Source organism: Miniopterus natalensis, chromosome 1 (genome assembly GCF_054644295.1).
Source record: "Miniopterus natalensis isolate mMinNat1 chromosome 1, mMinNat1.hap1, whole genome shotgun sequence".
In the NCBI taxonomy this organism is placed as follows: domain Eukaryota; kingdom Metazoa; phylum Chordata; class Mammalia; order Chiroptera; family Miniopteridae; genus Miniopterus; species Miniopterus natalensis.
In genome coordinates, this window is record NC_142081.1 from 45,200,925 (window position 1) to 45,225,439 (window position 24,515).

The 24,515-nt window shown below is 45.6% G+C and overlaps 1 protein-coding gene across 1 annotated transcript in view; it reads left to right on the plus strand.

Moving 5' to 3' along the window:
* Positions 1–21,906, plus strand: part of ANXA2 (annexin A2) — a 40,947-nt gene extending 19,041 nt beyond the window's left edge. The window contains exons 4-13 of the mRNA XM_087821140.1: positions 7,263–7,357; positions 10,330–10,443; positions 13,487–13,577; positions 14,480–14,559; positions 16,081–16,140; positions 17,786–17,879; positions 18,389–18,484; positions 19,174–19,232; positions 20,353–20,475; positions 21,545–21,906. Of these exons, the coding sequence (XP_087677266.1) occupies positions 7,263–7,357; positions 10,330–10,443; positions 13,487–13,577; positions 14,480–14,559; positions 16,081–16,140; positions 17,786–17,879; positions 18,389–18,484; positions 19,174–19,232; positions 20,353–20,475; positions 21,545–21,604 (872 nt within the window). The 3' untranslated portion in view covers positions 21,605–21,906. The remainder of the gene's footprint in view (positions 1–7,262; positions 7,358–10,329; positions 10,444–13,486; positions 13,578–14,479; positions 14,560–16,080; positions 16,141–17,785; positions 17,880–18,388; positions 18,485–19,173; positions 19,233–20,352; positions 20,476–21,544) is intronic.
* The last annotated feature ends 2,609 nt before the right edge of the window (positions 21,907–24,515 follow it).

The window sequence follows — 24,515 nt, forward strand, 5'->3', positions numbered from 1 at the left end:
TTAGAAACTGAGTAAGGCCATGAAAAGTAGTAATATTGCTTAATTAACAAGAGGCTTCAGAGACTTAAATCTTTAGGAGTCTCTTGGTCTAGATTGGCCTTGGGTTAAATATATACTGTGGAGTGTACAACACAGCTGCGAATGGTTTACCACATGGGTCCAAATAACTAGAAAGGAAAGTCAGCTAAATTAGAAAAGGGCGAATCTAGACTACATGAAATAGATTGTAATTGGAGGCAGCACCGCCCCGGAGTTAGTGTAAGTGCCAATAAACTGGCACAGCTTGGGTCTCTCTCTCTCTCTCTCTGCAAAGGGGGTGGGGGTAACGAATTGCCCTATTATTATTGCCGGTTTTGATTTTAGCAGTATTTGTGTTCTCCGGAAGGGATGCAAAAGCGGGTGATGTTCTTCCCCTTCCCATAAGCATAAGTATAGAAACGTAACCGCAGCAAGTTTTTGCACTTACTTTTTTCTTACGCTTTTAAAATGGAGCCGCTTAAGATTTATTTCCAGCATGGCCGGAAGACCAGCATCCCTGTGCTAATGGAGAGCAAGACAGGACATGCATTTTCAGTCTCACCTGCTCTCCTAGAGGTATAGTCATTCAGTCAAGAGAGCAATTAGGAAGATGTTCTCTAGAATATGCCAGGAGCCAGACTGACTCTGAAAAGTAGCTTCTCCCCATTAGAAGTGGGTGGGAGGTGAGGGTCCAAACCAGCAAGAACCCCGAAGTCTGGGCGAGGGTGTACTTGTGAGACAGGCTTTTGTGACTCACGCAGCCCAGGGTTTCTCACCCTCCGGGGAGGGGGCAGAAGGGAACATTCCTGTTGCTGAGGCCTTTCGTTTAGACGAAGTGACTTTCGATGGGGTTCTCATCTTACACCACTGCTGGGAACAAAGAGGGCCCAGTGCCGAGTCACGGCCACCTGTACTCAGCACAGGTTTTTCTGATTTTCTTCAAAATGATTTTTGTCTGCAGGGGTGGGGATGAGGTACAGATGCCCAACCCCAGCTAAGAAGTCAGAAAAACATGGCTGAGGGATTCTGGGCTCATTTCTAAATGGTAGGCTTCGACGTTTGTCGCCTGCCTCTCAGCTCTTCCTTTTTTTATAAAAACTGTCACTTCTTTTTGCCGAGGAAACTCAAATACCAGTGCCACCCAGGGACGATGGAAGGATCCAGATTCTTTATTTTTTTAAGGTTCATAGTCCTGGACATGCAGGAAAGAATGATAGATAAAGAAGGGACTGAGTCAGGGAGCTAGCTGGATTTGTAGGCCTACGAGGAAAGCTTTCCTATGTTAATTTTAGTTTTAGCTTAAGATTTGTAGAGTGTGAACAACATTTCTAGGGATATTGTGTAATGGGTTGAAGTGTGCTGCTTATGGCGTGAGCTCCAGGGGGGTCCAGATTCTTACCTGGTGTCAGCAAAAGGAAGTCAGTAAACAGTCAGTTCACTAACTGTTCAGGGTGGGATGTTAGTCCTCTTGCATCTGTCTAAATTTTAAACTTTCTGTCTCCAGAGGCTGATAGAGTAGCAGGGCACAGAATGGTGCTGGCATTTATGCATAGTCCTTCATTTACGACTGCATTTGATTTGAATTTTGAGTGGTGGTCTACTTTGTGTTTTTCTGCTGGTCCTATAGAGTATTTCAGAAATGTAATTTTGCATTTCTGCATGGGTGTTTATAGACATTTAATAAAGAATGTTGGAATAAGATTGCTGGGCTGAATACAAGACCATTAATGTCCTACAGGACACTGAAGCCATGATCTTCGGGGCTTTCCTTTCTAGTGGGCCCTAATTTCCAAATTATCATGTACTAGTCAATAGTAAGTAGTAGCAAGTTGAATGGGAGCACGCACCTGCACAGTCTTGGATGGGCCTCTTGGCTGTCTTCCTCTTGCCTTACTTTCAAGTTTTAGATAATTTCTGTAACAGGAGGCAGGTTAGCCCAATTCACTGAGCCTCAGTCTTTACTCCTGCATGAATCCCAGCTCTGCTTGTGTGACCTTGGGCCAGTTCCTGCCTTCTATGAGCATTCCTTTCCTCATGGGTAAAATGGGGTTGACCGTAGCACCCACTCAGCTGGCTTCACCTGGATGTGGTGAAATCCTATGAGAGAATTGTGTACAGCACCTAGCAAAATGCCTGGCACATAGTAGGTACTCAGCGAATGGTTTGATATAATAAAATATGTCCACACCTATGCAAATATGGCCCTCTCCTCTCTGTGATCTGCCTCAGACCTTGTTGTAAAGATGATTTCTTCTTAGGTTTGCTACTGATATGCCCAGTAATCTAAGCCAAGTCATGGTTTTTCCCATGATCTAGATAAGGAGAGGATCTGGACAGTTTTCCCTTAGTTTCTAATCAGTCATCCCCTCCTTGAGAGCCTCTGAGTCCTTCATCAAACAAACGAGGTCCATTTTCTTTGTGCAGTCAGTGTGTCTTGGCAGATGTGAGTCAGCATCCTGTTCAGAATGGCCTCTTGGTTCCTTGCCCATGGACAATAAAGACATTTTCCGTGGATGCCAGATGCGGAGCTGACTTGGGGTTTCCACCCGCAGAGAGGAGGAGGAAACTCCAGGAGGCTGCTTTTGTGGCTTGGGATTCAACCACTATTTTAGACTGCAAGTGTTCTTTATGTTTTAAAAATACAGCCTGTGGTTTAAGGAACCCACCACCCTAAACTCCTCTGCTTGAGCCCCGCCATCAGCAGCGCCTCCCTGTGGTGTCCCTTGGCAGAGCCGTTGCTTTCGGTTGATGACTGGCCTTTAGGACAGTGATTGACCTTCGATTCCCAGCTCAACCTGGAAAGAGTGTGTAGTTAGCCGATGGGGTTAGCTGACCATTTTCATTCAAGGGATAAATGCTTACAAACTTTATGGTGCTGTTTCCCATCAGGAGCCAAGTAAATTTATGTCTTAGGTCCTCACCAATCTTGAAAATCTTAACCTCTATTAGTTTTGAAAATAAATTTCTAAAAATCTACCTGGATCAGAGAATTTCTATGTTCCCACCCACGTTCCATAGGATCCCCAGCCACCTCACTGTTTCCCAGTGTGAACTTTTGCTTAGATTACTGTGTGACCTTCCACATCAAACACAAGTGCAGTGGGATGGGAAAGAAACATTATTTGGGTTTGTTGTTTTTTCCTTTGCTATTGCCCCAGCCACAATTTCATTTAGATCTGGGTCCTTCTGCCCAGCAAACACTTCCCTACACACTGGAACTTGAGCCTCCTGAAAATACAAATACAGAGAGGCAGAGCCTCATCCCCCGGTCATCTGCAGCCCTGTTACATTTGCTAAAGCTTTCCCAGTGGACCGCACTCACTGCCCATTGTTGCCCACGATTGTGCTGATGTAGGGAGCCGAGTGTTCAGTCCTCTCCTTAAGCTGCATCCTGGGCAGAAGTGGTGAGTAACCGGATGACCCTTGCCGCTTCAACCTGGACTGGATTGTTTTCCACAGGAATAAACTGCCTCATCAATTATGATGGCAGGTTGGGAGGAAGCAGCAGTGCTCTGAAGATAAGATGGTTCAATCTCACAGGCAGATATGCGCATTCTGGTGTTATGACATAGGACACGCCTCAAGTCACTTGGCCTAGGCGGTTGATCCTGGGCTCCATGGTTTTTTCCATTTTAACAGTTCAATTTGAAACTTGCCGACAATGGTATGGGAGAAATAGCTGATGTAGGTGAGCTGCTCAGAAGGGAGGGTGGGCTTCCACTTGCAGAAATAACCTCCATTTAATTTCTCGGTAGTTGCTGGCATTAGCATTTTTGTAAAGCTTCAGATTGCTCCCTCGTAAGGCGTCCCAGCTTGTCGGGTGCTGCGTCTCAGCAGGCTGTTTGCTTGGTAAATAATTTAGGTAAAATACATTTAGATTCCTTCAGACTACAGCAGTTGCTGCCTCCTAGGTGAGATTCAAGTTAACTACCCAGGCTCTTCATGGGGATTTCCAGTAATTGGATTGAATTCCGACTCAGTGAGCTGGTGCTTTGAACAGAAGAGCAAAAAGCATGTTGACGAAGAGCATGACTGCACTGCGGTCTGTGCAGTGAACTCTTTCAGGTGTTATTTCTTACTTGGGTTGTTGGGACAAAGGGAAGCATTTCTGCCCCTGACAGAAGCGGTTGGTAGAAGTCTACTTAAAAGTCTTGTACGTAGGCAGATTTCTAAAGAGCTTCCCAGTCCTCGCCCGTGGTTAGCCATCTCTGGTGGTGATTCTTAAATAATCACCAGGGAGGTGACTGAAATGCTCCTTCATGGGTCCAAAGTCCTAGAGATTCTTTAATCTGTAGATCTCAGGTGGGGCCCAGGGGGCTGTGTTTTTATTTTTTTTTAATATATATTTTTTATTGATTTCAGAGAATGGAAGGGAAAGGGAAAGAGATATAGAAATATCAATGACGACAGTCATTGATTGGCTGCCTCCTGTGTGGCCCGCTACTGGGGATCTAGCCCGCAACCCAGGCATGTGCCCTGACTGGGAATCGAATCTCGATCTCCTGGGCCCCCACTCAACGACTGAGCCACATCAGCCAGGCCAGGGAACTGTGTTTTTAATGAGTGTTTCATGTGATTCTAATTCAGCTGGGCCTGGGACCACGTTCTGACACAAGCATAACTTTGCATTTGTTCCCAAGGGAGAATCATCTTTTATGGATCAGTGTTCTTGGTATTTGTCCAGGTCAGCAGTCCCAAAATTGACTTCAGGAAATATTAGAATTGAGGTTAGAGGATATAATTGTATTTTGTTGTTCTCCAGCATTTTCAGACTTGGGTAAGAAAGTTAAGTATAAAGCAAAAAAGATGTATATAAATGAGTGGTTTTCCTAATACAAAGTCAGAACCACAGGATAGAGACAGAGAGTGCACTTTAGGGAGCACATGTGTGTGGGTAGGTAGGCCTGCGGTGCAACATGCCCAGACACACATCACTAACGTAGCCTGCGACTTACCGAGTCTTTGAATAAGTCTGGCCTGCCCATACCTACTTGAAACTAAATATGTTAAAGCTTGATTCTTTCTGTTAGTGTTTCATGGAAGCAGAACTGGAGGTCATTGTTCGAGCCCCTTACTTGTGCAGATGTAGAAACCGAGACCCAAGTTGGGCAAGTGTTTACACAGGTGACATTTACACGGCTGGGCCTCAATCTCTGAGTCCAGTGTCTTCAGCTATCAAGTAGGAAGAGAAATAGCTATCCCCACTGGGTGATTAAATAAGATAGTTGTTGTTAGGATATTTTAGAAACCAAAGAGAATTGTATACATCTAGCTCCTAGTTATTATGCATATTGTGTTTTATTAACTAATGTATTTAGAACCATGCCCGGAATCTGCAGAGGTGAAGTCACTAGTTGGTTCTAGATCAGTGATTGCATGTCATTCACAGTATATTAAATAAAACCCTTTTATGGTCATTATGGTGAACTGTGACAGTACATATATAATCAAAGGAAAGAAAACCTTAAATTATCCATAATTCTATCACTTACATGACCGCTATTAAAATTTTGGTATAAAGGCTTTTAGATATTTTCTTACACATACATTTGTATTTTATAAAAATCAGGTTATACTGGGTATATACTGTCATTTAAATTGACTGTGTGGTATCCCATTGTACGAACAAAAGAACATTTATTTAATCAGCCTTTTAATGGACATAGGCTCCCCCCCCCCTTTATTTTTCAATATTATACACAATGTGAAATAAGCATCTTTGAAACTGAATCTTCTATACAGCAGTTGGATTTCTATGTTGACACTGGCTACTCTAAAAATTAGAGCTAAAGTAGTAGATGCTGCAGGTAACATAACTGACTCACATATTGGCGTGAAATACTTTTATTTTTATACCCAGAAGTTCTAACTTTCTGCTTTCTGATCATTCTAATATGCTTGAAAGAGAGCTTCTCTGTTAGTCTGCTCATTGCCTCTGCCTCAGTGCATCCCAGTTCTGACCTTTCTGTTGTTTTGGGACTCCTGACTACCTTTAGGCCAGCATTTGCAGTTTGCATGTGACCTTGTGGGCCTAGCCACTCTGCTCTTTCACCCTAGAATTACCTGTCTAATTATGGCAAACACTCTTTATTAAACAAAGTTCATATTCAGTCATGAGAGAGAACTTTTGCTGTCTGAATTCTTGAAATTGTGCTTTCTTAAGGTAAATGGCATGTTAAGAGTATTTCTCATATAAAATTGGAAACTTTCAGATACCAGAAGGCATTGCTTATCTGGGTAAATACACATGTTCCAATTAAAATAGGTGCTAAAATGTTTTGGTGGCACTTCAAAACCCCCAATTTAGATTTAATTTAGATTAAAACACTTACTCTTTTTAATAAAGTTATAAAATTGATTATTAAAATTGCCTATTGAAGATTAAAAGCAGTGGAATGTTTATTTTCCTTACAAAACAATTTAGTCTTCAATAAGTATGATTGTATTAATCAATTATGCTATTAAAATACAACTGCCATATTAAATATGACTCATTTGTCATGACAGTTCCTATAATTATAGAAATTATACCTAGCTGCTTATATAGCCATACTCCCGCAATAAATATAAATAATTGTCTCTATTAATTCAGTCCGCAGTTACTGCCTATTAAATCCCCAGTTAAATGGCAATTTGGGGACCTTCATTTAAAATCCTCCTACATCTTTGTTGTTCCATCCAACTGCCAAAGCCCCATAAATTCACCTCCTACTGTTGATTCCAGAAACCGATTTATAAATAAAATATATATTTTTAAAAATACAGATATTGAAAAGGTCCATTTAGGCTTGAGGTTTGAAGTTGTCAGGAAAAAGAAGAAAGGGGGTATACATATTGGGTGGAGGGTGCTGACAAAAAGAGAACAAATTTTGATGTCTTGGTATTTTTGTTTGGAAAACAGGATATAAATTTTTATTTAAAAAACTCTGTTTAGCCCAGCAAGTGTGGCTCAGTGGTTGAGCATCGACCTATGAACCAGGAGGGCATGGCTCAGTTCCCGGTCAGGGCACATGCCCATGTTGCGGGCTCCATCCCCGGGGCGGGATATGCAGGAGGCAGCTGATCAGTGACTCTCTCATCATTGATGTTTCTCTCTCCCTCTCGCTCTCTCTCTCTGTGAAATCAATGGAAACATATTTAAAAAACAGTAACAACAACAAGAAACAGACTCTATCTAAAAGCTTTTATATAAGCCCAGGGGACTGGAGCATGTGGTTAACTCCTCACAACTTGTCTTTCCATAGGTGTGGATGAGGTCACCATCGTCAACATTTTGACCAACCGCAGCAATGAACAGAGACAGGATATTGCCTTCGCCTACCAGAGAAGAACCAAAAAGGTACAGGCGGTTTGGGGGATGGAGGGCATTCCTTGTTGAATTTCATTTCCTCAGCCATTGCTTTTTTCCTTTCATCAATTCTGGCTTGTACTAGAAAGAGCCTCCTGGAACCCTGGGGGACCTAAGGTTTTCCTTTTGCACCCTTGTAAGAGTCACAGCTCGCATACACGTGGCCCCTGCAGTGCTTGGAGCCCAGGCACAAAGACCACGCAGCGTGTGTGGAGGGAGCAGTTCTGGGACTAGAAAGTTAGAAAACAATACGGAGCAACCACAACAGGTGCCGTTTATTGAATGCCTACTTCGTGCCAGGCATGCGGTTCTCTACATGTGGCAGCAACTCATTTCATCTTTATGGCTTCTGCTGGCTCTTGATAAGATGTTTCTAATTTAATCTCAGGACACTCGCTTCCACCAAGCATTGATCCTGACCTGCTCCTCTCTTTCTTAAAACAACAACACTTGAATTTCTAAGAGCTTTGCAATGAGTGGCCTTATTAGTAGCTCCTTTGGTCTACAGGCTATCTTCAGCATGCCATGTTCCCACTCTTTAAAGGGTCTTTGTGTGCCTTTTCTCTTGCTTGTCCACTGGTGGTTAAAGAACAGCCCAGGGCTTATTCATCCTTTATTTTGTCGCAGTGTTAGGAAATTTTATTTTTAACGATGGGCTGCTTTATTTTTAACTTCTTGCTATTAAAAGCTTTTGATTTATTTTCGGATGGTGCAGTAAGCGTGGCTTCCTGCAGCTCCAGTTTGACTTACGCCTTTCACTTGCAGCCACAGTGGAGGTGAGCTGGAAGCATTCTGGGGGACATTTCTGCCCTTGGGGTCGACATGACCACCAGGGAGGTGTAGGTCAAGTCCTGTTACTGCTTTCCCCCTCCCCCAAAACAGTCAGAAAGGACATAGGAAGGCATCAGGCTTCTTCCATCTCATGTGCATTAATATTCTTCTTCCTGCTAGACTGTAGTAATCTTCTGCAGCGAGGCTCGAGGGGAGCGTGTCATTTCTCCAGTTTCCCAACAGGATCTGGGAGCTGGTAGAACTGAGTTTCAGTTGGCACAGAGGGCCTGCTTCTTTGAACAGTGTGCGCATAATTGCCCCTCAGCTGTCACTCACAGGCTGGGGTCTTGGAACACACTTGGGTATGTACAGATATGTGCACATGGAAATATAGGAGCCTGGATCCTGATTTCAAATTAGGTAGACAGAGGACAAAGCTCTCCGTACCTTGTTGGAGGGAAGACATTACCAGAATCAGGATGGGTTCAGTGACCTCACAGTGACCTGTGAGGCTTTGCTGTGTGCTGGGGACAGCTCACTGTCCTTCTGATTCTTGATGTCTCTCAACCCTGGGCTAAGGAGAATTGTCATCTTTTACAGAAAAATATGTAAACTACCTGAGATAATTTCTGAAGGAAATCCTGGATGCAGAACCTCATGATTTTGAACAAGTTGTTTGCATAAGAAAGGAGAAAGCCCTGTAGTGCAGACTAATTTAGGGATATGGGCCGAGGCTGCTGAGGTGATGAACTTGAACTGCATGGGCAGAGCTAGTAGTGGAGAAGAGCTGGGAGAGTGGGCTGATTTTATGTTGCTTTCACGTTCAAGCAGACACCAGTTTTCTCCGTATAAGGAAAGATTATGTTTTATTTATCAGACATTTCTGGAGTTTCTCTTAAGTTCAAAGCCCTGTGCTAGACATTAGGAGAAGCAGGAAGCTAAACGTCCGTAGGTGTCTTTAATAGAAGTGGAAGAAGTCAGTAGGTACACAAATGCTATTTGAGACACAAGTGCTATTTGAGGTTTAAACAGAGACAGGTAGAGGGGAGTGTCAGGGGTAGGCCAAGTTTGGAATTACCTAACCTCAAAGTTCCAAGTTGGAAAATTGGTGCTATAATTGCTGCTCTTAAAGTCCACTCCTACGTGCTATGTGTAACTAGGCCAGTGGAAAGCAGGAGAAAGTCGGTGGTGACAGAGTTGGGCCGGATGATTTCTAAGATCCGCCTCAGTCCTCGACCTCCGTGAGTGACGTGAGAAGATTCTCTCTGAAGCAGGCTGCACGTCACCTCTTAGCGCCCACAAGTACCTTAGGGGCTGGACACTGTAGATGCCTTGGGGTGCTGCTGGCAAGCAGGAGAGAAAGAACGGAGATACAAGCAGGGGAAAAGTGAAAATAAAGGAAAATAATTACAATGGCAGAGTGCTGTCATCACCCAATGCCCATGATTTGTAGGAAGTGTAATCCCAAGGACGCATGGGTGCCGCCGACTCATGACTTAAAATCTGTGTTAACATGACAGTGGAAGCCTTAAGAAAGAATGTGCCGTGGGGAAGTCAGAGGTGTAATTGGGGGCTTTAGTCCCCCATCATCACTATCAGCTCGTCCCAGTTTGGGATGGACAGATAGATATTTCTCAGTCTTGAGTGACATGTTTTGCATAGGAAGTCTTCTTCATGAGCCCCTTCCAGCCATGTTGGGGCCCCTGGTCCCTTCTGGAGACATTCAGGAGCCACCCTTGGCACAGCTGTGCAAACACCTTTCACAGGACGGTATCAGCAGGTCACGGGGCCTCTGCTTCCCTGGAGGCTCCCCTCAAACCAGCCCCTTCTTAGCAGAGGCCTTGACCCCAGAAAGTGCCCCGCCTTCCACTGGCTCTTGCCACATGCAAGCCTGTTGGAAAATGCCCTTGTGCTCATTGCTTTCTGAGGAACTTCTTCCTGCTCTGGTTTCCTTTTGATGGCTGGGGGACGAGGCAACATCAGCTGGGATTTGAAGGGATTTTGTCAGTTTCTGACACCTGCGTCTGTTGAAGGGCCTGCAGTGGAGGGACAGTTTGATCTAAGACCCCTAAATAGTGAAAGAATCACAACCTGCTTCACAAACACATCCCTCTTTTGTTTTACCCAAAGTTTTAATGTGAATGTTGGTTACCAACCAAGTGTTCCGTGTTCTTGCCCGTTTTCTCCTGAAGGAACTTGCATCAGCGCTGAAGTCCGCCTTGTCTGGCCACCTGGAGACCGTGATTTTGGGCCTCTTGAAAACACCTGCTCAGTACGACGCTTCCGAGCTGAAGGCCTCCATGAAGGTGAGCGCGCGAGAGGCAATCTCGCGGAAGCTGCCGCTGATATTTGTGAATTGCAGCTTTCTGAGCGTAATTAGGTGGTTTTCAGTTTTGTTGAATTCTCATTTGGAGCCATCTTTTTTTGAATGAACTGAAGCTATAAGTCTCAGGATTTGTACCAAAAATATTTCAATAACTTTTTTTTTAAGACTGTAAAGAAATTTCATGATGCTGAGAAGTCAGTTACCAGCTGCTACTGCTTGGCACCTGGGCAATTGAAATACCATTTGGAAAAACTACTTCCTTGATTACACTTCCTCCTTAAAAGAAGATTTGTTGTGATATTACGGCAAAAGTAAAACTCAGAGCTTTTGTCAAGTGAAGCTTGCAAATTCTGCCCATGCTCCTCTTGGGTGTTTCTTTTTCTTACCTCCTTGTCAGTCCCATTGTTTGATTCAAATTCGGGCAAAATCAGAACGTCACAGCGCAGCTAAAGAGTGGCTTCAGATTGCGAATGGCACCTGCATTTTGTTCAAAGTATCTTAACACATCTTTTGTTTTTCTTAAACTTATTTTGAACTTGGAATTTTGGTTTAAATTTGATCATCAGAATTCCAGTTTGGAAACACCCTGAATTTCGCGTGTCCCTAAAACATCAAGCATTATGTAAATGTAACAGATGCATAAGCAGAAATGCGTGTTCCAAACAAAGCACCGAAGGACCTTTTCCGTAGTGTGGCTGCAGCACTTTGAGTAATCCGCTACTGCCCTCTGCTGACAAACCTGGGGAAGCTTCGCCGCAGGGAGAAAGCTGCAGTTCTGATTTTTTATTCTAAGAGTGCGTTTTCTGTGATGCCACCGTTCCTGAACTATGAAGAGCCTGAGCCTGTCACCACAGCTGATATCACAGTTCAGTTGTCATCCGTTTCCCCAGAGAGCGCCTTGAGAGCGAGGCAGCTTCCCACACCAGGCATTTCCAGGGTCCAGAGCTTGATCGGTAGCCGAGGGCTGCTGAAAGATTTGTTGTGAAATCATTCTTCCTTCGGTTCCCCAGCGTATCGGAGCACCCTTGCTCTGAGTTTCCTAAGTAGGATAGATTGCAGGGCAGGTATAATTAAAAATGATAAAATGTCAACAACATATCATGATCCTGCTGATAAAAAAGAACACTCCTGAAAACCAAGCCCTGGGACCTTTGGAGCCATAGATGAGCTGGCCTCTCCCAGGTGTCTTCTGATCGTCATCAGTGCTTATCAGTTTGTTTTAGCGCATATCAGTTTATTTTATTTTCATCAAGAATTCATTTAGTTATGATTCAGACAGTTTTACTAGTATCTATTACCAGGATTAGTGACTTGAAACGGACCTGTTTGAGCTGTCAGTCACCGTTGTAATCTGTGTGATTGGGCCCAATGAAAGGTGCTGTGACTTCCAGATCTCTGACCTTGTGCCAGCTCCTCCATTAGCTATCACAGCTGAGTACCCTTCTGAAATCCATAAAGCTTGAAGTGACATTAACTCAACTATGCTTTAAAAAAAATTTTGTTTTGACTTCTGGCAATACCATTGGCAACATCTGCCATATGTTATAGTAGAAGTTGCCCTTGTGATAGGAATTGTGGACAATCTGTGGAAAGCTTGGGCCCAGTTTTAGAAATTGCCAAGGTCACTGTTGAGTATAGAGATAACAACAGTGTTAGAATTTTCAGGTATCAACACTGATATCTCGGTAACGGAGGAAAACAGATCTTTCACTGCATACCTGCTTTACGTTTCTATATGTGTTTCCTCCAATGCGTGAGTTATTCTTAGATGGGAAAACTGCCCTCTAAAATATCTGAAGGTGTTTGGTAGTCATTCTATAGCGTTTGTATAGAATGCTTTGCAGACCTTTTGCTGAGAAGAAAAGAAATTTTGGCTTTGCTGGAACCTTTGCGAATCATGATTAAAAACTCTGGAGGAAGAGACATTGGCTCATAGATTAGATTAAGAATAAAATTCCAAATTAACCATTAACCTGAGGCTTAGTTTATATTCCACAAACCACTTTTCAGGGGCATATAAACTCTAATAAGTTTAATTAATAGCTGACATACTTTTCATGTGGATCAGTAAGTTTCTTATTGTAGTAACACCTTATAATTGATTTACATTTTAAACAGTTGTAATTCTACTTAGTTCAAAGTGATATTTCCATATTCGGAAAGACAAGTATTACAGAATCCTGATTATTAAATCTTGACTTTGATCATGGAGCTAGCTTTGAAATACATGTTTCGTTGGGTCCTTTCAAGCTATCTGGCACGCTCAAAAGTGTATATATTAAATTTGAATACATCAGCCATCAAATTCTTATTCCTTAATAAAGTGTTGATGTCTGGGTTTATTTGGAACTTCATTATTTCCTTTTGCTTCCCTAAAATGCCTGAAGAGTGCATAGTAATCAAGCAAAAATGGAAATACAAGAATGAAATTTTTAATATTAACCCAATTTTACATTTCAAAGAGGTGAAGCTAAACATTTCATCTTATCTATACCTATCCCTGGTTTAAAAAAAAAAAAAGATTTAATTTCAATCTAACGATTTTGAGTGCAAATGATGACATAAAATCTCTATATGCTTTTATTTTAAATTACTAAGCAGAATTGTTTAATAAAGAAAGTTACTTTCCCATCTATTAAAATAATGAGTGATTAGAGAAATTGAAAAATAAAAATGGGACTAAGAAAAAGTCACTCATTTTATAAGCCCATCACCAGAAGGCAACCACTTTAAACATGTTGGTGGTTTCCATTGCCATCTCTCCCCATTCACTATATATATTTAACGTAGTTGAGCTCAAATATGTCATACCATCTTGTATTCTTGTGAAGCATTTTTTAAAGGAATAGGAAATCACATTAACTTGTGCTGGGGAATAGAGTACAGATCCCTCAGTAGGAATGCAGAAGGAAGCATGCTAGCAGACCCAGTCCATGGTTGCGGTTGACCTGATTGCGATCAGAGAAGCATGCTAATGGCCAGGAGGACTTGCCCTGCTGATGTTTGTGCTGCCTGGTTCACAGGGGCTGGGAACTGATGAGGACTCTCTCATTGAGATCATCTGCTCAAGGACCAACCAGGAGCTGCAAGAAATTAACAGAGTCTACAAGGAAAGTGAGTAGCCCTAGTTCTGTGATGCATCCTCTCAGCCCAATTCCTCTAGCCCCCATCGTAGCTGCCTGGGTTATTGCTCAGGATAGGAGGCCCTGTAACATACGCAGAAAGGCCTGCCCTCTGAGCAGGGGTTTGCCCTGGTCCGGGTCCCTCTCCTCCACCTCCTTAGGGAACAGGATTTGATTATGACAGCCCACTAGAACTTCTAGAACAGGATAGACAGGAGAGAAATCAAGAACAGGTCTGATGGGGAGAGGTAGCAAGTATGCATGGGTTTCATTTACTGGGTTTTGCCCAGCCTCTGCTCAGGAGGTCCCGGCTCTGGACTCGGTGATTGTTGCGAGAGGCACGGGGACCTCTGTGCACCAAACGGCGTAGGAGGCTGTGGGTAGAATAAATGATGCAGCTTACGTGTGTGTGTGTGTGTGTGTGTGTGTGTGTTACTGTGTTTCAGTGTAGATGCTATTTTGAATAATAAAATAGAAATTCATTCACAAGTACTAATTAATTCTTACCAGTTTTTGCCACTGTGCATTTTCTCAGTCCGTGGATAATAAAGCACGTGTGTGTGTGTGTGTGTGTGTGTGTGTGTGTGTAGCCCTTCAAATGTTTTCATGTTCACAATGAGTTTTCATGGTCAGGGAGGTTGGGAACCAATATTTTAGCTACAGGACAGGTTGCTGATCTGATCCAGCTCTGTCTGTCTCTTGTTACTGATAAGAGCACTGGCTCTGGTTGATGAGGGTGCAGTTCATTCAGGAAGTCCACTCGCGTTTGGGCAGGTGCATCCACCTGCCCCAGGCGTTTCTGCTGTTCAGAGGCTTCGTGCGTGGGCAGGGGTGGTTGGAGCGGCTGGCCGGCTGCGCAGGCAGGAACATAACCCATGTGTGTTGCTTTCCAAGTGTACAAGACTGATCTGGAGAAGGACATTATCTCTGACACATCTGGTGACTTCCGCAAGCTGATGGTTGCCCTCGCAAAGGTTGGTTTCCCGTTTATTCCTCTGTCCTTGCGTCCTCCCAGGGCAAGTCACATACCTCATTTTATACTTGGGAGTGAATTAACTTAATCCTCTGTGCCTGCATCGGAAATTGCAGCTGCCTTTCCCACAGTGAGCTTGCCCTGTCCCTGCAGAGTTGTCATTTTGTGTAATGGGATTTCTTATCCAGCAGAACAGCATGGTCAGGTGGACTTCGGGGGCCAGAGGAGTAGTAGGCGGCTCACAAGTCCTGGCCTGGATTTATGTGCCATCTTTGCCATGGAACTTGGAGAAGGTCACTTTGCCTCTGTCTGTGGTCACCTAGGACCCAGTGGAAGTGACCCTGTTGTTTCACCTGCTCTCATTTCTTACTAAAGGATTTGCCCAAGTAGTCTTTTGCCTGGAGAGGGTGTGAGGAGGTCTTTGTTTTCTAGTGTTAACACATTAATGTGGGTGAAAGGCATTTCCCTTCTGAATCTGAGTTCTCACTATGCCTGTGAGCCAGGGGAGGGAAGAGACATTATTTCCTCCAGGAAGCCTGATGACAAATGATCCTCTGGCGAGCTGCACCCTGCCCACTGACATCTCCATCCCTACAGCAGCTCTGCGCCGCCTCCCTGTCTCTCCCCGCTTCCACCCGCCATTCACTGGTCTTTTTGCAGTCCATTTCACTATTTTATTTTCCTGGTCAAAACCCATTTCTGCTGCTTTAAATCCAAGTTTTCTACTGTCTTAAAAATTCTCCCCAACTTAATCTTCTTGGGATTCCCTCCTGCTCACCTGCTCCAGCTGGGCATCACCAACCTCACCTGTTCCTGCTGTGCCGAGAGGCTTTCTCCCCTGCCCTGGACCGGCCCCATCTGACTCATCCCTCCGGGTCACCTAGGCTGTCCCCACTGCCCGCAGACCCTGCTGATTCTCCTCTCTGACAGATCTCTCCCTTATTTTCATTTCAAGTCTTAGAGCCATAGATTACTTCACTTTACCATGTGATCCATGCTTATTTCTCCATCTGGACTTAAGCTCTTTGAGGGGAGAAACTCAACTCAATATCATTAGCTCTTTCTTTCCTTCTGCGTTATTAAATACATCTTTATTGATTTCAGAGAGAGGGAGAGAGAGAAAGAAAGAAACATGAATGATGAGAGGGTCACCATTCATCGGCTGCCTCCTGCATGCCTCCAACTGGGGATCGAGCCTGCAACCCAGGCATGTGCCCTGACCGGGAATCAAACTGTGATCTCCTGGATCCCTGGTCGATGCTCAACCTCTGAGCCACGTCTGGCCGGACTGGGGCTTAACCCAGGACTGGGTACCATGGAGGGGGTGATGTGGGCACAACCCCCGCTTCGCTGCCTCACTATTGTACCCATTTTTGGTCTTGTTTAGACTTCAAAGTGAAGAAATATTTTAAGTGGTATTTGTTCGGTAAATTAAATAATGGCTTACATGAGTTGGAAAGAAAAATAACATGAAAAATGTGCAAAGGAATATATTTGACATTGTTAAGTTTTTCCTCTGTAGGGCAGAAGAGCAGAAGATGGCTCCGTCATTGATTATGAGCTGATTGACCAAGATGCCCGGGTAGGTACCAGGGTTTTGGTGTGAGTTTCTGTTTTCTGGTAAACCTTTGGAGAGTTTATATAGTAATTATCTATATACTGTGTAACAAATTACCTCCAGAGTGGCTTAAAACAATAAATACTTGTTATCTCTCAATTTCTGTAGGTCAGGAAGTGTGGAGTGGCCTGGCTGGGTGGGTCTGGCTCGGGGCCTATCCTGAGGTGTAGGACAAAATGTTGATCAGGGCTGTAGGCACCTGAGGGCCTGGCAGGGACGGGAGGATCTGCTTCAGGGTGGCCCACCCACATGACTGTTGGCAGAGGCTTTGGCATCTCTCCATACGGACCCTACAGGGTGCTTGAGTGTCCTCACAGCATGGCAGCTGCTTTCCCCAGAGCGAGTGACCCATGAGAGAAAAGGAGGAAGCCTCCTGCCCTGTGACCTGACCGTAGGAGCCACACGCTGTCACTTTGTCCTACTCTGGCCACTAGAAGCGAGCCACTGTCCAGCCCACAGTCTGAGGGAGGGGAAGGGAAGTAGCTGCCACATTGCATTTGGAAGGGAGGAGTGTCAGAGTTTGGGGGCTTCCTTTTCCCTTCCTGGGAGCACTGGTTATGACCAGGCATCCCTTACACTGCTGGTGGTCACTACAGGATTAGCGCCTGACTCACATATGCTCGCTTAGGCCTTGCGTGCGTGGAGGTTCCAGTTCCTGTGGGGTGTAACATGGTTGTGCCCCCAGGCGTGCATTTGCTACAGTGATTGCCAGCAGAACAAGCGATAGAGAAAGCAAAAGATGGTGGAGGCACAGACAGGAGCGGGAAGGGGGAGACGGGCAGGGTGGCAGCGGCCCTGCCGTCTTTTCCAGCCGAGTAGAACCCCTTCTGGTTCTCGTTGCATGATCCCTGGGAACTACTTGTTAAGCTGACTCTCATCGCTCTGAACTACATGCCTTTCCCAGGTGTCAACAGCTCTCTCAGAACATTTCAGAAGAGCTGCAGAAGAAAACTGATTTACATTCATTTTAGTTTTAAATTTCAGTGTATTTCACACAGCACTTTTAGCAGGCGGTGGAGAGGGCTTTTAACTAAAGCAATAGAAGGTGGGTTTTGCAGCTCCCAGATAGTGGATGGTCACGGAAGGAGTACCCGCCTTTGCATAAGCCTCTCTCCCTCCCTCCCTCCCTCCCTCCCACCACCGTTAGCGTTCATTATAGCCTTTAAATTTTCCAGAAACTGAAAATAAGGTTGGACTGGCTCCTTTTCCAGCTCCATCATTTCCCGAGTCTCTAAGAGGCTTGGGTGTGGGCGCCTGACCGGTATTTGACCACGAGCTTACCTGCTGTTGAAGTGCGAACGGGGAGGGAGGCCTGGGTGTGCTGATGAACGCGTGCCTGTCCTACGTGTGGACAGAAGCTCTCGGTCCTTTCTTGGGTTATCAAGGAAGGAGACTTGTACAGCACTGACCTCACGAGCAGCCGAGTCTCGTGCCAGCCTGTCCCTGTCTAAGGAAGCCTGCCCTGGATTAAGACTTGTGACCTAAATAGTACACTTTTGTCCATGTCTGCAGAGCAATCGTCCTTTCTCACTTGGCGTTTTGAATGTTTAGGTTTTTAGTTTTTTTACGTGACGGTTTTTGTGACCTTGCTGGTGGGTTGTGCCTGTAGGATCTCTATGATGCTGGGGTGAAGAGGAAAGGAACTGACGTTCCCAAGTGGATCAACATCATGACCGAGCGGAGCGTGTGCCACCTCCAGAAAGGTGGGTGCCGTGCAGTCCTAGAGCCGAGGGAGTCTGTGTCGGGGCTCGCGTCTGCCAGAGCCAAGTCCACTCTCCACAGTGCACCCCGTTTCCCTCACTGGGCCCATTTGCCCGTCTCTCCCATTTTGGATCCTTGTTTCTCCTAAATAGTTCCCGTGGTTTGGTGCTTTTAGCTTGCTACCTGCCCCTTGTTATCTGAGGACCATTCTGTTTTGCTATGTTTGTTGAAGTAAAGTTTGTTGTATATTTGTTGGCTGGGTATTGTTTCTTGTGGCTTCCAGATAGAATGGGCTGCACTCGGGGAGATGGAGATGTTCAGATGTGGCCTGGGCTGTGCCGTTCAGGACAAGTGCATGGGGCGGCTGTGGTTTACCGTGGCAGCCCCTAAGCCTCTAGGATGCTGTGCTTGAACTTTTTTTCCAAAAATTATGGTATATAACCTTGTGGGTGATCACTGAGAGCTCTGACTGGTGGCTCTGTGACAGTAGTTATTTGTTGCTTTTCCTTAGTATTTGACAGGTACAAGAGCTACAGCCCTTACGACATGTTGGAGAGCATCAAGAAGGAGGTCAAGGGCGACCTGGAAAACGCTTTCCTGAACCTGGGTGAGTGCGTGCGGTCCCCATTCCCGGGGACGTCAGCTGTCCGCACGAGGTGCTGAGGCACAAGTAACGACCAGCCACCTATTAATTCAAGTGTGTTGGGAGGTGGGGCTTCTCTACTTGATTTGGGTGCTTTTATAATCTTAACTGTATAAATTGTTTTTTAATCCTTGCCCAGGAGTGAGGATATTTTTTCCCCTTGATTTTTAGAGAGAGTGGAAGGGAGGGGGAAGGGGGGGACAGAGAGAAACATTGATGTGACAGAGACACGTCAATTGGTTGCCTCCGGAACATGCCTAAACCAGGGACAGGGATCGGACCTGCAACCCAGGTATGTGCCCTTGAGCAGGAATTGAACCCGAGACCCTCCTGTGCACAGGCCTGTGCTCTAACCACTGAGCCACGCTGGCCAGGGCTACACTGTATAAATTTAAGGAAGGGCTTAAGTCGGTAGAACAGAGATTTGCCAAGGAAAAGAGTAAAATGACAAGAGAAAGGCCTGTTGGAGATGCTCCGGTGTGCCCTGGGTGTCTGCAGCCCCAGAGTCCCTGGTTTACAGCCACAGTGGAGCCGAGTGCTGCAGGGGACCCCTGGTGTCCCCCAGACTCTCCCACTTTGCAGCCCATTCCTGCTGCGTCAGGTCATCCGCTGGTGGGCAGAGGAGTAACCGGCCCCTTTTCTCCTCTCCACAGTCCAGTGTGTCCAGAACAAGCCCCTGTATTTTGCTGACCGACTGTACGACTCCATGAAGGTAAGGGCAGCTGCTCAGAGGCCTGGGTTTCCACACTAGGCCCTTCTTTCGTGTCCCCAACTAAGCTTCCTTGCCCAGTGGATGGGGGAGGGAGCCCGTGGTCTAGGTGCAGGAGTGCACTAGTCAGTTGTGGTTGTACTTGACGGGGGGAAAGCCACAAATCTGTCTTCTCTTTCTCCCAGCTACTGGAACACGTGTTTGTGTTCAGGTAGAAAATAAAGTGCCAGGAGAGAGAAATGGCAGGTGATAATCGTGTCTGACTCCTGCTCACATGTCTCAGTGATTCCCCCCTGTTACCTCAGAGTGAAGAACAGCAAGGGAGGGAGAGACTGTTAAGCCACCACGATGTAACAGACATTGTGCAACTTACTTTACCTGAAATAATTACTAAAGAGCCTGAGGCTTATTATTTTGTGGTTATTATTTTCTGTATAGGTGAGACTGGAGCTCAGAAGGGTTCATCTCGCTTAAGGGTCCATAGCCAGATTTGAACTTGGGTCTGTTGACTCCAAAGCCAGCCCATCCATTTCCCCTTGAATGGAGCATTTCTTCCCACAATCCCATCCCATTTTCCATGCCTCACATGTGCCTGGTGCTTTCTGCTTCCAGGCCCTTCCACTTCCTCCTGGGTCAGCCCCTTGTCCACACTGCCTCTCCCCATCTCTCCTCTGGTTCCATGTAAAATACGACCCTTTCCTTGGTTCCCCTGGTCTGAGGCCCTGCAAGTAAACTCTTGTCCTTACTGCTCATTCCACGCACAGTGGCACAGAGCCACGATGAAACATGATGGTGTGGCCTGAGTCCCTGAGAGCCAGGACCTGTTTGTTATATGTGGAACCTTCACACTTGTGGAACTGCGCCTTGCATTGCTCAGTGCTCAGCACGCGTTCAGTGAATGCACACGAGGGGGTCTGTGCTGACATCATCCTGCTATGTTTCATGCTCATTTCCTCTTCAGGGAATAGTCTCACTGTTCCATTTGTGATCTCCTAGTGGGCAGCATCAAGAATCCAGATCAGTTCTGTGTGCAAAAAATGTACTCGATCAGTTTTTGGTTGACATTGAACGTTGATTCACATTGTCAGTGAATTGTAATGCAGAACTTCTCCTTGACTTTCAGGGTAAGGGGACACGCGACAAGGTCCTGATCAGGATTATGATCTCTCGCAGTGAAGTGGACATGTTGAAGATCAGGTCTGAATTCAAGAGAAAGTACGGCAAGTCCCTGTACTATTTCATTCAGGTGAGCACACGGTGCCACGTCACCCGCATGCCATCAGGGTACCCGGGTCCCTTGGGAAGGTCTGTGCTTTCTAATTCACTGGGGAAGAGATGTTAGTCATCAAATATCAGTGATTTATTTTGAAAGTGCCATTTATGATTTATCCTGGAGTCCTAGAGTCAGGCAAACATTTTCTGTTTCCCACATCTGTTATTCTACAATGATATTGGTGTTCCTGATGATGATCCTGTAAGAGCTGCTGACATCCTCAAGAGACTTAGATCAGTTAAATTTTACATTTTATTATAGTTCCATTTCTTGGAAAATCCTCTGTGATAGTCCTGGCAGCACTTACTCAGAACTCTTATCTCTCCGATCAGTTTAGTGTCTGTTTTGGAGAGATGGAGCCTTTGTCTGTAAGGAATGATGACACTCACAGTGGTCCCACTGTGTGTGGTTCAGACAGGCATTGCAGTCCCCCTTTCTAAAAGATCTTGATATTTCCAAAGGCATGTCAGTGGTTACCAGGGATGAATTTAGAAGTGGGTTAGATATGCCCAGGTTTATTAGGGCATATGTGTAAAGTTTAGGTCCCATTTAGAATCTTAGTAATTGTTTCTTTACTTCACCAGCTTATTTCCATGTGACCTTAAAACTCTAGGAACCAGCACAGTGAGGCAGGAAAGTACGCCACCTTCTCTGGAAGGGGGAGGACCAGGGAAATAGCGGTGGTGTTTGCAGGACCTCCGAGCAGTTAGAGCAGCCACTGACCATGTTAATCCCTAGTACCTTGCATTCGCTCCACCCTTGTGGTAATAATGTGACCTGAAACTCTCCCCTAGGCCATACTCCCTGAGGGTCCTCTGATGATGATGGTGGTGGTGGTGGTGGTGGTGGTGGTGGTGGTGATGGTGATGATGATGATGGTTTGGTTGTGGCTTTCCAGGCCTTTGTGTCTGGGCAGGCCCTGCAGAGTCGTCTCTGTTAATATGGGGGAGGCTCTATGTGCACTGGCTCTGCCTTATGTTATGGTGGAGTCTGGGTATTTTTCTTGATATTGAATCCCCTTTTTCTCCTTGGCCATTTGTAGCAAGACACCAAGGGTGACTACCAGAAGGCGCTGCTGTACCTATGTGGTGGGGATGACTGAGGCCCACGCAGCTCGAGTGTCCAGGAGTGGTGCTCCTGTGCTTCCAGCTAACAATTCTAGAAAATCAGCTTGCGACTAGTAGCCCCCATGCCTATCCCTGTGAGGATGCTGTTAGCCTTGCTCCTGCCCCACCTTATCTCAGATGCCTAAGCATTGCCTGGCTTTCCCATCTACTCTCTCCTTTTAGCCAAAGAAATGAACATTCCAAGAGTTGGAAGTGAAATCTATGATGTGAAACACTTTGCCTCTTGTGTACTATGTCGTAAACAGATGAATAAACTGAATTTTTACTTTAGAACCAATCACCTTGTTGGCCTTGCTTTCAATTTCATTATTTAAAAGGCAAACATACCTGAGGGCTGTAGGGTTCTGCTGGTAAGGCTGTCCCTGGGGAAAGAACACTCTAGAACTGAGCTGTCCAATACAGTAGCCACTGTCCAGATGTGACTATTTACATTTACATTAATTTGAATGAAATTAAACAATCCATTTCCTCAGTCATGCCATCCACATTTCAGATGCTCAGTATCCATGTGTGGTGAGCAGCTAGTGCACTGGACAGTGCAGGTAGGGAACATCTCCTTTATAACAGAAAGTTCTACCAGGAGCTCTACAGGACCAGGAGGTAATGCTACCTACGGGGGAATTTTCCCAGTTTCCCCTCATCTGCTCAACTTCCTACTGCTAAATAAGGTGAAAACAAGCTTCAGTGGTGGCCTCAGACTAAGAAGAGGGGTGGGTGAGGTTGTGGGTTCTATTGAGCAAATACTGCAAATATTTTTTTAAGCCATTAGACATAGAAATAAATAACATCCTGCCTCAACCTCAAGGACCACCTTCGGTGAGCCAGGCTACAGCATTCTTGTAAAGGATGTCTAGTGAAAGTGGGTCAGGACCACAGAGAAGAAAGTGATTGCTTTTGACTGCTAACAAAGGTGCCCAGAGGTGACATTGGTGCTGTGCCCTAAAGTGTAAGGTGAAGTTTTATAGCTGGGAGGGAGCTCTCCACAGAGTCTTAGGGTTCTGATCATGGGTAAGACGTAATTCATGCAACTGGTATGCATTTCAGAAGACACAAAGACTATACAGTGAAAATTATGTCTCCCAACTCTCCCCAACCAGCCAGGGGCCTTCCTGGTCACGTGGTTTATTGTCCTTTCATGGGCAGACTGCACAATGGCCATGTGTGTGATTTATGTATTTGTGTTCATAACGTAGAGGTGTCCACAGGCGGCTCGCCCAGGACTGCAGACAGCTTGCTTACACAGGCACTCCCCCTAAGCAGGGCGGAGGGCTGGGCGAGGGGGTGAGGTGGAGGCAATGGGGGGTGAGTTCACCCCCACACCCTTACACTGCATTTCCTCCTTGGAGGATGCTGTGTCGGCCACTGATTCTTGACACCTGGTTGATCCTGGGTGAGGATCAGTGACTAGACCCCCATGTGGTTCTCCTGTACCTTCCTTGGCAAATCCCGATAAATTCCTAGGGCAAATCCCATAGTCTGCAGGGACTGGGCAGGTAGTGAAAATAAATGCGTGAAATGGGCTGTTTGGACAGAAGTAGGAAGCCTGGAGAAATGGAGAACGCCTGTCCTGCTTCAAACACTCAAATTCAATTAAAACGGTATCGCATTGACCAAACAAAATACATCTGTGGGCTGACTGATTTGCTATTTTGACCCTTTGGCAAACTTTAGATAGAAACTAGGGTGGAGCATGGCTTTTGAGTCACTAGTGGCCCATAGTGTCTCAGGCCACTGAGTTATTCTTTAAAAAGCAGGTTATGCAAAAATAGGGTGTTTTCCAAATGTACCCTCCTATGCATATTAGAATCGATGCCCCAAATCCTAAAATACACCTTTCCATGTACTTGGGGCAGAGTTCAAGGAACTGCATAAAAAGCAGGACCTTTCTGTTTAACCCCAAATTGTCACATTGAACTCAGAATTGATGGGGCTGGGCAGAGGCTGCCAGGAGCAATGTTTCAGGTCAGGACGTTTTTAGGCTGTTTCCTCCCACTGTACAGTGCGTTTTAGGTGGCAGAGGGAAGGTGGTAGAGAAGGCGGGGCTGTGCGGCCAGCATGAGGGCAGGTGTCTGCTCCAGCCCTGCCCGACACAGCCTGGCCACTGGTCTGGCTGGTCTGGACCGACCAGCAGGCTTGAGGGGAAATGCAAAAGGCAGGTTGGCTCAAGAAAGGCTCCCGGAGAACCATTCCGAACAATGCCTGCTGTCTCCCCCGCGTGGAGCAATGGTTGTCTAGTGTTTTCCAAAACCGACAGAAAGGGCACTTGGAATTTGGCCTCATACTCTTCTGGATTTCAGCCTGTCTTTCCCAGTCAAACTGTCCAAACCATTTCTTGAAGAACCACCTGGAGATTTGAGTATTCTCCCAATTTTACTTTGCAAAGAAAAGGAATGGGATTCCAGGCAGCCTTTAACATTTTGTCAGCTGATAGTAAGAAACTTTGATTTTATTCTTTGAGGAAGTAGGTAGGCAGTGCATGCAGGATAGCCATGAAAGCTGTCACACTGCACGATTCCGAATGGCACCCTCCACTCTGTGGCCTGTGTGAATGGTATCTCCCCTGGAGTTGTGCTCTGCACAACCTGAACAGCCAAACATGACAGCCCTTTATGGTGACCCTACGTGTGTGTGTGAGATAGCCTGTTAGACTTTTGCCACAGAGTTGGCTTCCAGATTAAAGTTGGGAGACAAATCTTACTTAGAAACTGATGGATAAACTTCACAAGGCCTCGTCTTTTCCAGGGACTCTTAGTCTTTGGGCCTATTTTACTGGGCTGTGCACAAATCACTGTGCATAGGAGTCTAACCAGTGTGTGGAGCTCCGCGTTGTAAATGATTAGTGAAGATAGCTAAGGCAGGGAAAACCAGGCTCACAAAGCGGCTGCA